The sequence below is a fragment of the Magallana gigas genome, chromosome 4, assembly GCF_963853765.1.
Source record: "Magallana gigas chromosome 4, xbMagGiga1.1, whole genome shotgun sequence".
NCBI classification, from domain to species: Eukaryota; Metazoa; Mollusca; class Bivalvia; order Ostreida; family Ostreidae; genus Magallana; species Magallana gigas.
This window is the reverse complement of record NC_088856.1, coordinates 30896426-30909039: the sequence shown is the minus strand read 5'-3', so window position 1 is coordinate 30909039 and position 12614 is coordinate 30896426. Positions and strand designations below refer to the sequence as shown.

At 34.0% G+C, this 12614-nt stretch overlaps 2 protein-coding genes across 3 annotated transcripts in view; both read right to left on the bottom strand.

The window, feature by feature from the left end:
- Positions 1-9457, bottom strand: part of LOC136275049 (glutathione S-transferase 1-like) — a 47701-nt gene extending 38244 nt beyond the window's left edge. The window contains exons 1-2 of the mRNA XM_066083316.1: positions 9453-9457; positions 7871-7983 (exon numbers count right to left, since the gene is read on the bottom strand). Coding sequence (XP_065939388.1) covers positions 7871-7983; positions 9453-9457 — 118 coding nt within the window. The remainder of the gene's footprint in view (positions 1-7870; positions 7984-9452) is intronic.
- Positions 340-3208, bottom strand: LOC117680546 (tripartite motif-containing protein 2). 2 transcript variants are annotated; one of them, XM_034452409.2, is made up of 3 exons: positions 2986-3208; positions 2656-2698; positions 340-2538 (listed from the first exon to the last, which is right to left on the bottom strand). In XM_034452409.2, the coding sequence occupies exon 3, from the start codon at positions 2529-2531 to the stop codon at positions 867-869; it is 1665 nt and encodes a 554-aa protein (XP_034308300.2). In that variant the 5' UTR covers positions 2532-2538; positions 2656-2698; positions 2986-3208; the 3' UTR covers positions 340-866. The 2 variants fall into 2 exon arrangements, with proteins under 2 accessions (XP_034308300.2, XP_034308301.2); XM_034452410.2 differs by lacking the exon at positions 2656-2698.
- Positions 9458-12614: the final 3157 nt, after the last annotated feature.

Below are 12614 nucleotides of genomic sequence, written 5' to 3'. Positions count from 1 at the left end.
AATCTCAACTCATAAATTACAAAAACGTGTACGTGTACGTGTAGTTTTAACACACGTACGCGTACCCGTACACGTTTTAAATCTCAACCTCTCTATTAATTGTATTGCAGGTAAATAAAAAAACCAAAACGAGCCTTTCAGAAAATTGGTTATGTTCATTTCAGATTTTTAATTGTTATTTGTTATAATTTCTAGAGATTTATATATAACATTGTCTGAGAAGTAAAATGACTGTGTAAAGTGTTAATCAATCCGTTTTGTTGCAATTATTGATTAGAGAGATAACAAAACTATTTAAAAGTTATTTTACCTCATTTAATTAATTAAATCAGTGTTGTCATTATTCTTATACTTCATACACACGCGTCTTTGAAGTCGCAAAAGTGCATGTAACAACCGGCGTAAATAACCACAATGTGTAAATTCACACTGTCATCTTCTGGTTCATTCTTTTCACATGAACATTATTAATTTTGAATATCTATAACAGTATTTACCGCTTTTCCAAAAAATAAAAAGAATGTTTGATAGAATATTACGTTCACTACACACATTTATATACACAATGCACAATGTACATGTAGTTACCGGTATTACACATGATATGAATTCTGAGTCCAGTGGTACAATGTATCTTTAAAACACACTTTTAATTGTTCAAAACAATCTAGGACATTGGCAAATTCCATCTAAAATAAAACCACATGTACACTTTTTACTACCACATTTTACTGATTAAAACATGAATGAACATATTAATTACATGTAAGTATGATGAAATTCGTATTGTATCTTATTGAATTATTCAGTGAAAAGATTAGAAAATGGCAGTCATGTTTGTTGGCATCAATCACAAATTACAGTATCTATTTCAAGTATTTGATTTTCTTTACATTGCCTTTGCTGTACTCACACACAAACAGATTGTCATTATTGTCCACACATAAACCAAAAGGAGCCTCCAGATCACAGTTATCAATGTAACGGAGAAACTGTCCATTCTGATCCAGAATGTGGATACAATAATTGTCAATGTCTGCTGTCAGGATACGACTCTGGCTGTCTGTTGTGATACCAAAGGGTCTAAATGGTTCATTTTTGGTAACTGAGGGATGACCGGTGTATCTCCATCTGAGTTTCCCGTCCTGATTAACCACCACTACTGCACTAGCCACACAGTCAGCTACACAGATGTCATGGTTTCTGTTCTCTGTGGTGTATTTACTATAATTATTCCCTGAGTACAGAGGTTTACCTTCATCATCAAATTGAATTGTTTGTTTCTTAGTGGATCCCGAGTAACGGACAACTTTGGATTGAGTGTAATCATAACTGTACATGGTAACCAGGAGATCACCAGTGGATGTGACACACAGCTGACTAGGCACCCAATTATGTAATCTGATCAACTCTTTCGTCTGTTTGTTCTTTACTTTATTTACTGTCAGTGATGCCCCATTAGCATACAGTAGATCCCCATCACTGTCTACAGCTATACCATTGGGGAATATACCTGATTTTTGTTTGATTGTCTGGAGGAGTGACCCTTTACTGTTGAAGCATTTGATATCATTGGTCTTTCCACTCGTCCATATATTACCATCATTCAGACAGGTCACATTGCGTAGTTTTTCATGCCCAGTCTGTATTGTGGCAACAAGCTCTGGTTCATCCAGTAGTTCTCTGACTGAAGTAGTAGGTTGGTTCAATGACAAGTTTTTTCCTTCAGTAGCAGTAGATGACGAGGTGATCTGTCCAAACAAACTATACAGCTTCTCACGGTCTATCGGTTTTGGAATGAATTTTGGCAGTGATACCTTAACTTTGGGTGGAAGCTTGCTGAACTCTCTGATCTTAGAGTTGTATTTAATGGCAGGAGATACTTCGGTGGATTTCTCAATTTCTTTAATGGCCAGAAGTATTTGCTTTATGAGAGACTGTATCTGTTTGATTTCATCCAAATGTTTATGTAAAATGTCTTTGTGTTTCACTTTTATCTTGTTTATTTCAGTTTTCATTTTGTTGATGATGATGTCAACTTCTCTGTGCCATTGCTCTCCTTGTTTGGACATTGTTGTTGTAAGTTTTTCATATCCTCCATCCAGGTTGGCAAGCTGATTTTCCAGGTCGCGTGCAATTTCTTCATATGTAGGAGAAATAGTGTTTACTAACTCTTCTGTATCCTTTTCAATATTTTCTTTCTGTGCCTTGTAAACAGTTGATATATCTACGAAAGTATGTCCCCTGTGTTGTTCAGATGCAGTACAAGAAAAACAAACCAAAATGTTGTTGCAATTTTTGCACTGGAATTCACAATTTTTGTGTGGATGTATTTCACATTTTGGATAAATGAGAGTTGATTTTCGTTCTTGAAAAGGGACTATTTTATGTTTATCATATCCATCTGAGATGTGATCTACTACACAGGGCTTGCAGAGGTTGACATGACAAAAGTCACAGTAGCTGTGTACTATGGCGGTCTCACAAAGGTCACATCGGTGTACATCCTGGGCACTAGTACGGGGATCCATAGTTAATCTACGAAAAAAAAATGAAGATTGTTTGCTAATGTTATAGACAAAGATGTGTTCTTTGATGACAAGAAATTCTACAGCAAGCTATTGGCGTTTTTTAATTAAAAAAAAAATATATTACTATTCGCCATGTTATCCGAGTTATTCCCTTTCCTCGCCTTGGTCTGTTGGTTGCGAAAAAAATCTTAGTAATCATATTTCATATTTCTATCAATCAGTTTTTTTATCCGCGAATAAAAAATAGATCAGTAGTTTATTTCAGAAAAAAAATATATACAGTACAGTTGCATCAAAAGTGAAAGTAGTTTTACAATAGAATATTATTCATTACAAATAAATATTAGGCCTAGGCCTATTCCAAATATTGCTTAATATATATTTGATAACAATTTTATAAACGACTCTCGACGCATGGTGAGTTGACTGAGAAATTTAAAAGAGGAATACATACCGTGCTCAAATCTATCTACCTTCTCTACAAAACATGGCTGTACGGATCGAATCACCTGACAACGTCAATTCACTCGAGTTACCTCCCGTACCTCATATTGAGTATTCTACTTTTTGTAAGTAAACTCTGTTAATAATAGTTAATTTCCTCATTGCCCTGTTAGAATTTAACAATCGCTACTCCTTTAGTTACACTTTCTATACTCAGTTCTGCAGTACAAATGTTTATTAAGTTGAATTGAATACTCAATTTATAGTAAACTTATTTGATTCTGCCATTTTGAATAAATATTTTCAATGGTATAGATCCATTGCCAGTCTGTAGAAATATACGACGGTTTATAATATAATTATTTATATTCATATGTACATGAACCTTAGATAGAATGTTCTATCGTTAAAATGACAGATGTCCTACGGAGCCTGGACACGGTAAGATTATACTTACTACATGTACCTCAACAGCTTCGGTCATGATGAATAGAGAATCGAGATGCTATGTGGATAGCATGGACACGTTTTGCTTAATAAGAATAAGGTACTATTTGCAAAACACAATCGTTGAATAAAACCTAAGAAATTCAATCTTTGATTGTCATTTTTTATTCTACCCACTTTAAAGTATTTTTTGTTAATTATGAACAACACAATAAAAAGCTATCTATTAAGTGAGTTTTGCATTTTCATATTTTAAAGTGCGCTTCTCTCATACCCACACCAAGGGAAAAAAATCAATTGATGAAATTTACTTTATTGTGTATATATGTGATATAATAAGTTAGTTAAATCCTACTCCGAGCCAGGAAGGCGCAAAGGGACGGTGATTATCTCCGGTTTACGCAGTGCTTCAGCGGATGAGAGACAAGGAGAGACCCTTATATTGCAGGTTAACCCACACCTCACGCCTGTACCCAGTGGCAGCTGGGTGGACTGAGACAGTGCAGATAAAGTGATTTGTCTACGGATACAACATATACATGTAATATGCAGCAATTTACCAACGTGCGACTCGAACTAACGACTAACGCCGGTCATGTATTGTATGTATTTCTGCAGTTGTTACTTCCATACCCTCATGAATCACCAAAGAAAGCATTTTATTGTTTAAATAATACGCGAAAAAAGGGAGTTTTCGGACGACTGTTATATATTTGGAAAAAATGTAGTTCGGGATTAAAATTTATTCTTAAAAGTAGCAAAAAGCAACTAATAAATTGAAAAGTCATAATTTCTGTCAATTTTATTTAAATTTTATAAAATGTAGTACCATGAATATACAACTGCGTAACCTTAACATATAAATAATTAATATCATAAAACAATATCTGGCGCTGTATACATGTAGATTGTATGTCAGGGTAGGGCAGCAGAGTTGATCACGTTTCACAATACCATGTATACTAGAAAACATCAATGCTCAAAATCAAAGTGGTAAATACATGTTTGTATAGATTTTATGTCTGTGAAGGGCTTTGACGATGATGTTTTCGAAATACCGTTACTACACTGTTTGACGTCGGATAAATGTACCAACTTAACTGAGCCGAATTTAAAAAGTGAAATTCTTTCACGTGTCTACAAAATATTGGATACAAGGATGTGGACAAAACTCTCAGAACAGGGTGACCGGTCGATTTTCTAGATATCTCTTGACGTTTGGTATGCTCGCCACCTTCTGCCTATGCGTCTGAAGTTGTGGAAAGTTCTTGATGAGATCTGGATAATCTCGCGTATGAATCTCCATGACGTCATATACGGCGAGATCACCCAACGTTAGCTAAAAAGATGAAAATAGATGCTGGACTGTATTATATTACAAGTTAAGATTGTTTAAATTCAAAACATCTACAAAAAAAAAATTGACATTTTAAGAAATTAATTGATTTTGATTAATTATTGTTTCGCACAAAATTACAACTTCATTTTTAATAATTGCAGCGATTATAGAATATGGGTTTTTAACTTTGTCATTATATAATCATTTTATTTATTTATTTATTTTACTTAAACACCTTTAATAGCCCCCCCCCCCCGGTCAAGACTCGATAATATTTGATAAATTATCGATATTCTTTGTTAATGTTGATTGGATGCACAATCGTAAATATATTCAATATGCATGACACAATAAGGCAGTATCAATGTGATTTGCATGTACAGTAATATTAACGTTCGAGGATTTCAAGAATTGTTTTCTTTTTTCATGGATCTCTGTATCATATCACAAAATGAAGAAAAGTAGATACGTACAGATACCTCAGGTTTATGTCACCAAAGCCATGCCATAATACTGGGGCAAGCTTAAACTAATGTATTGTGAAAAATGAGACTAAGATCAAATTTGCATACATTTGTGCATGATATGAAAATAAATTTATGAAGCATATGTTTAAAAAACATACTCCGTCTCCAACCATATATCCTGAAGAATTGGAACTCAGTGTGTCCTGGAAAATTTTCCAAAATTTTGGGACGATTTCTTCGACCAACTTCTTCTGTAGCTCAGCCTTTAAAAAGATAAACAGAGATCACACCTTCAGAATATACACAGTGTTTTTGTGTGGGGGGGGGGGGGATAATCATAGGAAAACCCCTTTTGATGGTATGATATTGAGTATATGAAAACTTTAAATATTATGAATTTTGGTATGGCTTATGGCTTGAAATTGGCAATTTTTAACAACTAAATCTTCAAATTTATTAATTAATTTAAAATTAATTTCAAACATACATCGTTTACATAATCATCGTTTTGTGTGTGTGAGTTTGTGTGTGATGGGGGGGGGGGGGTTAAATTACTTTATTCGTCTCATCCGGTTCTCTGAAGACCTTCACCCATTCCGCTCGCAAGTCTTCTGTCGTCTGGACGATGACATCGCACTGCGCTTGCTCCAAATTAGTTTTCCCGCTAAGACCTAAACGAGGATGTGTTAAATAACCGGTATGTTAATACACTAAAAGAAATAATATAGCTGTCGAAATCGGGGAAAATGGGGGGGGGGGGGGGCGAAGCCCTCCTCCGTTAACATGGTTGAAACTTCACTTAACTAAGTCTTTTAATCCAGGAAAAATTAACCTGAGCAGTAGCATTCTAAAACTTGTTTAAATTTTACACTGCACCGCGGTTAACCTGACACCCCTTCTTAACACCTTATACCCCCCCCCTCCCCCACAAAAGATTAGAATTTTGAGGGCTGGTGAAAATGGATTTTTAATTCGGAAAATTAACCCAAGCAGTAGAACTCTAAAACTAGTTACAAAATTAATACAATGTACCGCGATTAACCTTACAACCCCACCCCACCCCCACTCCACCCCCACTCCCCCACCCCCACCCTGCTGCACATTGAGTTTGTTTTCCACACTTACGAACAAGAATATTTACATGAATGTATGAACAGGCGTAAAAAAAAAAAAGAACTCCACATCTACAAAACGCCTCTACCGTGTATATGATAAAACTTTGAAATACGCTCACTTCATAATTTTCAGAATTCTTCCTTACCAAATTCTCGAGCCAGAAACCTTGCTATCGCTAGACTTTGGGGCAAAGTGGCTGCGTCGTCAATCGTTAGAATGGGTAGCTGCCCCTGAGGCGTTTCTTAAAATAAATGAAACAGCTTAGGTACATTTTATATATCCACATATACATGAATGGTCGGCTTTCATACATTTCTATAAATTGTGCTCTATTATATAATCTACGAGTACGATCTTAACAAAAATTTTAACATGTCGTGTATTTGTTCCGCGTCTCATTAATCGATACAAATAAATGTCAATCAGTAGTTTAAGCCTTGTCCGAATTTAGAATTTTTAAAAAAATAGAAAATGTTCCTCCCTTATATACATGTATGTTGATGAATATAAATAATTATGATTCTCAGTTTTAGAATAAAAAGTGATTTAGTGGGCAATATTTTTTATTTAAAAAAAGGGGGGGACCAGTGCACCTGCACCAAGACAATAGAACCTAAAAAGGGTAACCGACACATGCATATGCATGTTCCTTCTTACATGTAGGTGGATTCTTTCGACTTTAAAAGATTTAAAAAAAAAATGGCATGTCGATGTGTTTAATTAAGTAGGAATGAATTACAAAAATGTTATTTCAAATATTTCTTTTCCTTTTTTTGTCATCAATTAATTTTACATGTATACACATTTACGTCATCAGTGGTATATGAAGTTGTGTGCAACATGATAATTGTGCTTTAAATTTATTACTTAGTTCAGCATGCACACACTAGTCATTAATTTACGGTGCATGGTTTCGTACATATAGGTGCCTTGGTCGATCTTCTTTTTTAACAAAAGAAAAAATGTTATACGCAAAGACTATCAGTCATTTGAAATATCGATATTATCATTGATGAATTCCCCCCCCCCCCCCCTTTTCATTTTCTTTCTTTCATCTTGCACCAGGTGCTACTTGTAGCGTGCAATCAATCGAACCATGAAATTAAAACGTTTTGAAAAATTAATCTACGTTTCTCAGTCATATGATCAATAGATTTAATGCATGGTTAAATCCAATTAGTAAACAATTCTGTATGTAAAGAATTCTTATCACAAGGAGAAATTCGCGCTTTATCGTAATTAATCATAATCATGTTTTAATGTTAAATACAAATATAATAATAAACATCGTTCAAGGTCAACATTTCTACATACTTATATATACTATGAATTTAACAATGATTTTTCAACTTGTGTACAAATTTCATGCTTTATATAAATTCTATTCAAATAGTATTCTCATCCCTATCCCTCCCATCCACCGATAAGAAATATTAAAAAATACATCTGGAAAAAGGTTGTCTGCATAGACACATGAGCTTATGTATTTTATATCGTCGGGTATATTTAAGTATGTGAGAACCTACTTGGTTTAAGCGCTGGCCAATCTTCGCGTTTAATTCTGTCGTCTGCGTACTGTACGCCAGCGGCGGCAAGCAGCAGACGTGAAATCTCCGCTCTTCCTCGAATGTCAAAATACCTAGCGCAATTTTTTGTGCGCCGTAAATTGCAGTTTTTTACTATGGGGGCACTGTAGCTCCCAGGTCGTCCATCCGAATTTTTTCAGACCGGGAACTACAGTCCTGCAGCTAATGTTTGTGTTGCAATTCCTATATATGCGATTTTAAATGTTCACATAGCAGTTCAGTTTTACGCCCGATTATTTATTTTTATTTTGCTCATGCATGGTTCTAAAATAGATTAAAGATCTACTTATGCCTCAGTTTAAATAACTTTTGAACAACATATCTGTATTTTAAAGTAGGACGCGCCGCCGGTCGATACATTTAAAATCGCCATCAATGAATTTAAATCGAAGATTATTATGTTTCTTGTACGTGCAACTCTACATATAAAAAATGTGAACATTTTTTCTCATAATATTTCAATTTCCACATTTGTTTATGAACTACATGTATGATTGTATGTATTTATTATAGCTACATGTACTTGTATTAATGTTGACATTGGAATATCTAAACAATGCATACTTGTATATGAAAGCACCTTTGAAAAGTTCAAGGAATGCGTACATTTATACCCAGACAAGTTGTTTTGCTGGATTTATTGACATCATTAAAAATAGAGAATGTTTTTTCTCGGAAATAAAGTTTGATCAGATTTGTATGATCACATGCAATATATTGCTCTATTCTTTGATTTTATTGCCTCGAAATATACTGAACTTTGCTTGCTATTTATTGAATTTGACAGGTTGATGGGGGTATTTCCGCTGAAATATATAGTTTCCGAATATATCGTTGCATTGAAATGTTGATTTAAAATGAAAAAGTAAAAGCAATTTAATTCATTTTCAATAAAAGTTTTATTACTTGGAACATTTTGGAACTAACAATATGACTATTGAAAGCTATACCTACACGTAATAAAAACACGATTTGTTATAGTGTGAATTAAAATAAAACTGCGTAATTTGAGAAAAGCGTCCTATAGAATTTCCTCAAATATTTGCCCCCCCCCCCCCCCCCCCCGAAAAAAACATCTTTTTATCAACCAAGCACATGGTCTTTAATCAAAGAAAGGCAACTCTATTTGAATGATTCATGCCTTTTTTAGTATTCTCAATAGGTCAATAAGAAAATAATTTCTTAATACATTGATTTTTCTAGTGTAAGGGTTGGCAATAAATTCTACTATATCAATATCTGGAAGAAAATAAAATAGTACACAGTATATTGCATGCTTGAAAAAAATTTGATATTATTTCTTGAAAACTGTGAAAATGTTTCTGTGTATGCATGTGTGGTTATATTCTAATCATACCTGAAGTCTGTTGGCGTGGGTCTAATGTAGTGGGTATTTTCTTCCCTGTATACACATTAAACGCGCAGGGGCATGTAGATTAAAATAATTAATAACATGTTAGAAAATGAGACTCTTTAATGGTGGCGCACGACATTACTTAATACTACCATTGGTTACACAAACTTCATTTTGACACTGAACAAAACATATTTTGAAACCATTATAGAGTATAGACTCCATTAAAAACTGAATGAGAAAAAAAATATCATTAAACTGATTGCCAATTCGTTTATAATCTTTACAACAACCGAGAGTTTGCGGGGATATATTGAAACTTTTTTATATGGTATGTAAAAGGCGTTATAAAATATTTTGATTACATGTACTCCCTTGATTTTAACGATCCCTTTCATTTCGAGAGCGGTTTTTAGTAGCAATACATGCCAGCTCTGGTTTTCAATTATATTTAGAGTAGAGTTTGACCACATCATTTTGGCAGCATCATATTTATCTCTTTTCTGATTTTTATTGCAGCGATATACAGTGTGTTTTGATTTCACTCTTGTTTATTATTAATTTGAATACCAAGTTGTGCTATTTCAGCCAATAAATACCTAATACATTCCCTTTTTAGAAAAAGAACTTATGGGGATAGCAATGTGCGGCCAAGTTTGAAAATGGTTTCATAATAAAAAACTAGATGCTGTCATTAGACAGTAATACCCGCACCATGTGTTTGCCCCTAAATATCACTGTTTTGTACCAGTTTAATTAAAAATGAAGGCTACATGCAAACTCCGGTAATACATTTAAAAATTATAATTTTCATAACTGAAGGATGAGATCCCTGCCCATATGATAATACACATCGTGACATGAGCAGCACTTTATGTGCAATTTGGGGTAGAACTGTTTGCAGTGAATTTTCAGTTAATCAATAATCTTAACATTTTATGTCATAGGAAGTATAATGGTCTATATAATTATTACAAACAAAATTAAAAATTAAATTATGCCCCCTCCCCGTGGCGGTTGCCGGTTTTAGATTTGCTTCTGTGTGCCTACATGAACATCATCGTGTGCACAGATTTAGAGAAGGGGTGGGAGTGAGGGGTCCAGACCCCCCCCCCCCCCCCCCCTCCCCATGAAAATTCGTAAATTACCAAAAATACACCTTGGACCCCAATGCTCTTTCAGACATGTAAACGCTCTAACCCATTGCGCTTCAATGTTAGGTAACATTATTTGGGGGGTAAATATCTAATCAATATTCAACATACTTTATTGTTTATCTCAATAGGAAGTATACATGTACATCACAATATGCAGGTGTCCTGCACCACCTTAAAGCTATTATTTACCTAATAAAATAGTGCAAGTGGATTTGAAGAATGGGTCATAAAAATACATGCATGTTACAAATGACTGATCTTTGTCTGAAGTTACGTACACAACACAGGTTTGCATGTCTCATTAGCGGGTACTAGTTTTACCCAGCTCTTCGATTAGATGGGTTCACGTGTATACATACATGGGTGTTGCTAAAACGCGGAACGGAAAATGGAACGGAAGGAAAACGGAAAATCTTATCTAATGTTATTTACCACATAGATTTGTTAATCATGCTAAAACGATATACTTTATGTACCTTTTTATTATTTTTTTGAAAGATTAGCAATATTAGATTATTTATTAAAGAATATTTATTTCCTCAAAATTAACAGTACATGCATTGACCACTATATTCTGTCCCAAAATATCCTCGATTCACTTTTTGCTGTATATTTATATATACCTCAGGGTTCAAGCGATTCTCTTTTAGAAGCATTAAACATTCTCATTATTCTTTCTTTAAAACGTCCTCTTTAGCTTATCAGCTGGTATAAATACACGGCTAAAAATAAAGAAGTCTACGGGGTTTTGCATTTTAAGAGACCCGGATGATAGTCTTGAAAAACTGTGCAAGGTCTTCTGAGTGACTTCCAAATGGAGAAAAGATGTCAACATTTTCCATTATATATCGTCCAAATGTGCTGCATGAATATTTTGGGATCGACAGACTATAGTCCCAATATATAATTGGAAAATCAAACCAGGCAACGTCTAGATCTCTCTATTCGGATCATATGTATATAGCTACTGGAATAAACAACAGTACTGCTTAGTAATGCAAACGTAAACAAAATTGCATTTCTAAAAATACTAGTTTCACAAATTACTAGTTTCACAAATTACCGGGTATTTTAATGTTTACTGTATTTTAATTTTTAATGTCGTCAGTCCTACGGTTTTTTTCTTCCATCTCAATTATACTGTATCGTCTGTATGATAAAAGATCGTCTAGAACACCGAAAATTCAATTTTGATGTAAGTATATACATGTGCATCATATTTGAAAATAATATAAAAATACTCAAAACACGCATAAAACGCTTTCACTAACTGCGTACGTTACGCTAATATGCCAGCAATACCATATAAGAGAAATAAGTAAAAAGTTATAGCTAATTTGCTCGTTTAATCATGTTAATGTTTCACAATTCGTATACATTTGATTTTTCCGTTTCGTACTCAACTAAAGCCGAATGAATACAATGCTATAATTGATAGACATTCATATGAATATTAATAAGATAGCAACATGTTGATAATCATTCATTAGATATAAATAAAAGATACAAAGTAAATCGTTTCTGGCCAGTCTATACCCTTTTTAAGCGATAAACGTGATGATATTTTCCATTCCGTTCCGTTTTCCGTTCCGCGTTTTAGCAACACCCATACATACATGTCTGTGTTTTCCGCATGCAGAAAAGGATTACGGTAGTTAAGATCAGCTAAAGGAATTCATTATTGTGTTTTAATTGGATTATCATTATGATGTTGACCAATTTAGGTAAGCATAATACATGTCGTAGCAGTAGCACAATATAATGAGATGCCAGCATGGGATTCCTGCCAGCATACATACACATGTATATAAGTTCTACTTTCACTTTCTAAATGTAATCTCCCTTTGACAGCATACTTGTATCATCTTCTTTTAATATTTAAATAAGCTTATCATCGTTACCTATCCTATCGCATTTGTAAAGTTTCTGTCATTTTAGTTGCAAAAGTTATTTTTTTCATTTGTCAGACTGCATGCACTGTTGAGTTGACCCCATATTGATCCTGTATAAACAATTTCTTATTAAATTTGTGTATTACATATGTAAGTAAGTGTAGACACTTATATTTTTTATAAGAGTTATGATAGGAAGGAAGGAGTATTTCTTTCTTAATGTATTATAATGCATCAAATACAATGTAGGTCATGACCTTATGGGACTGTTCTGACCCCAC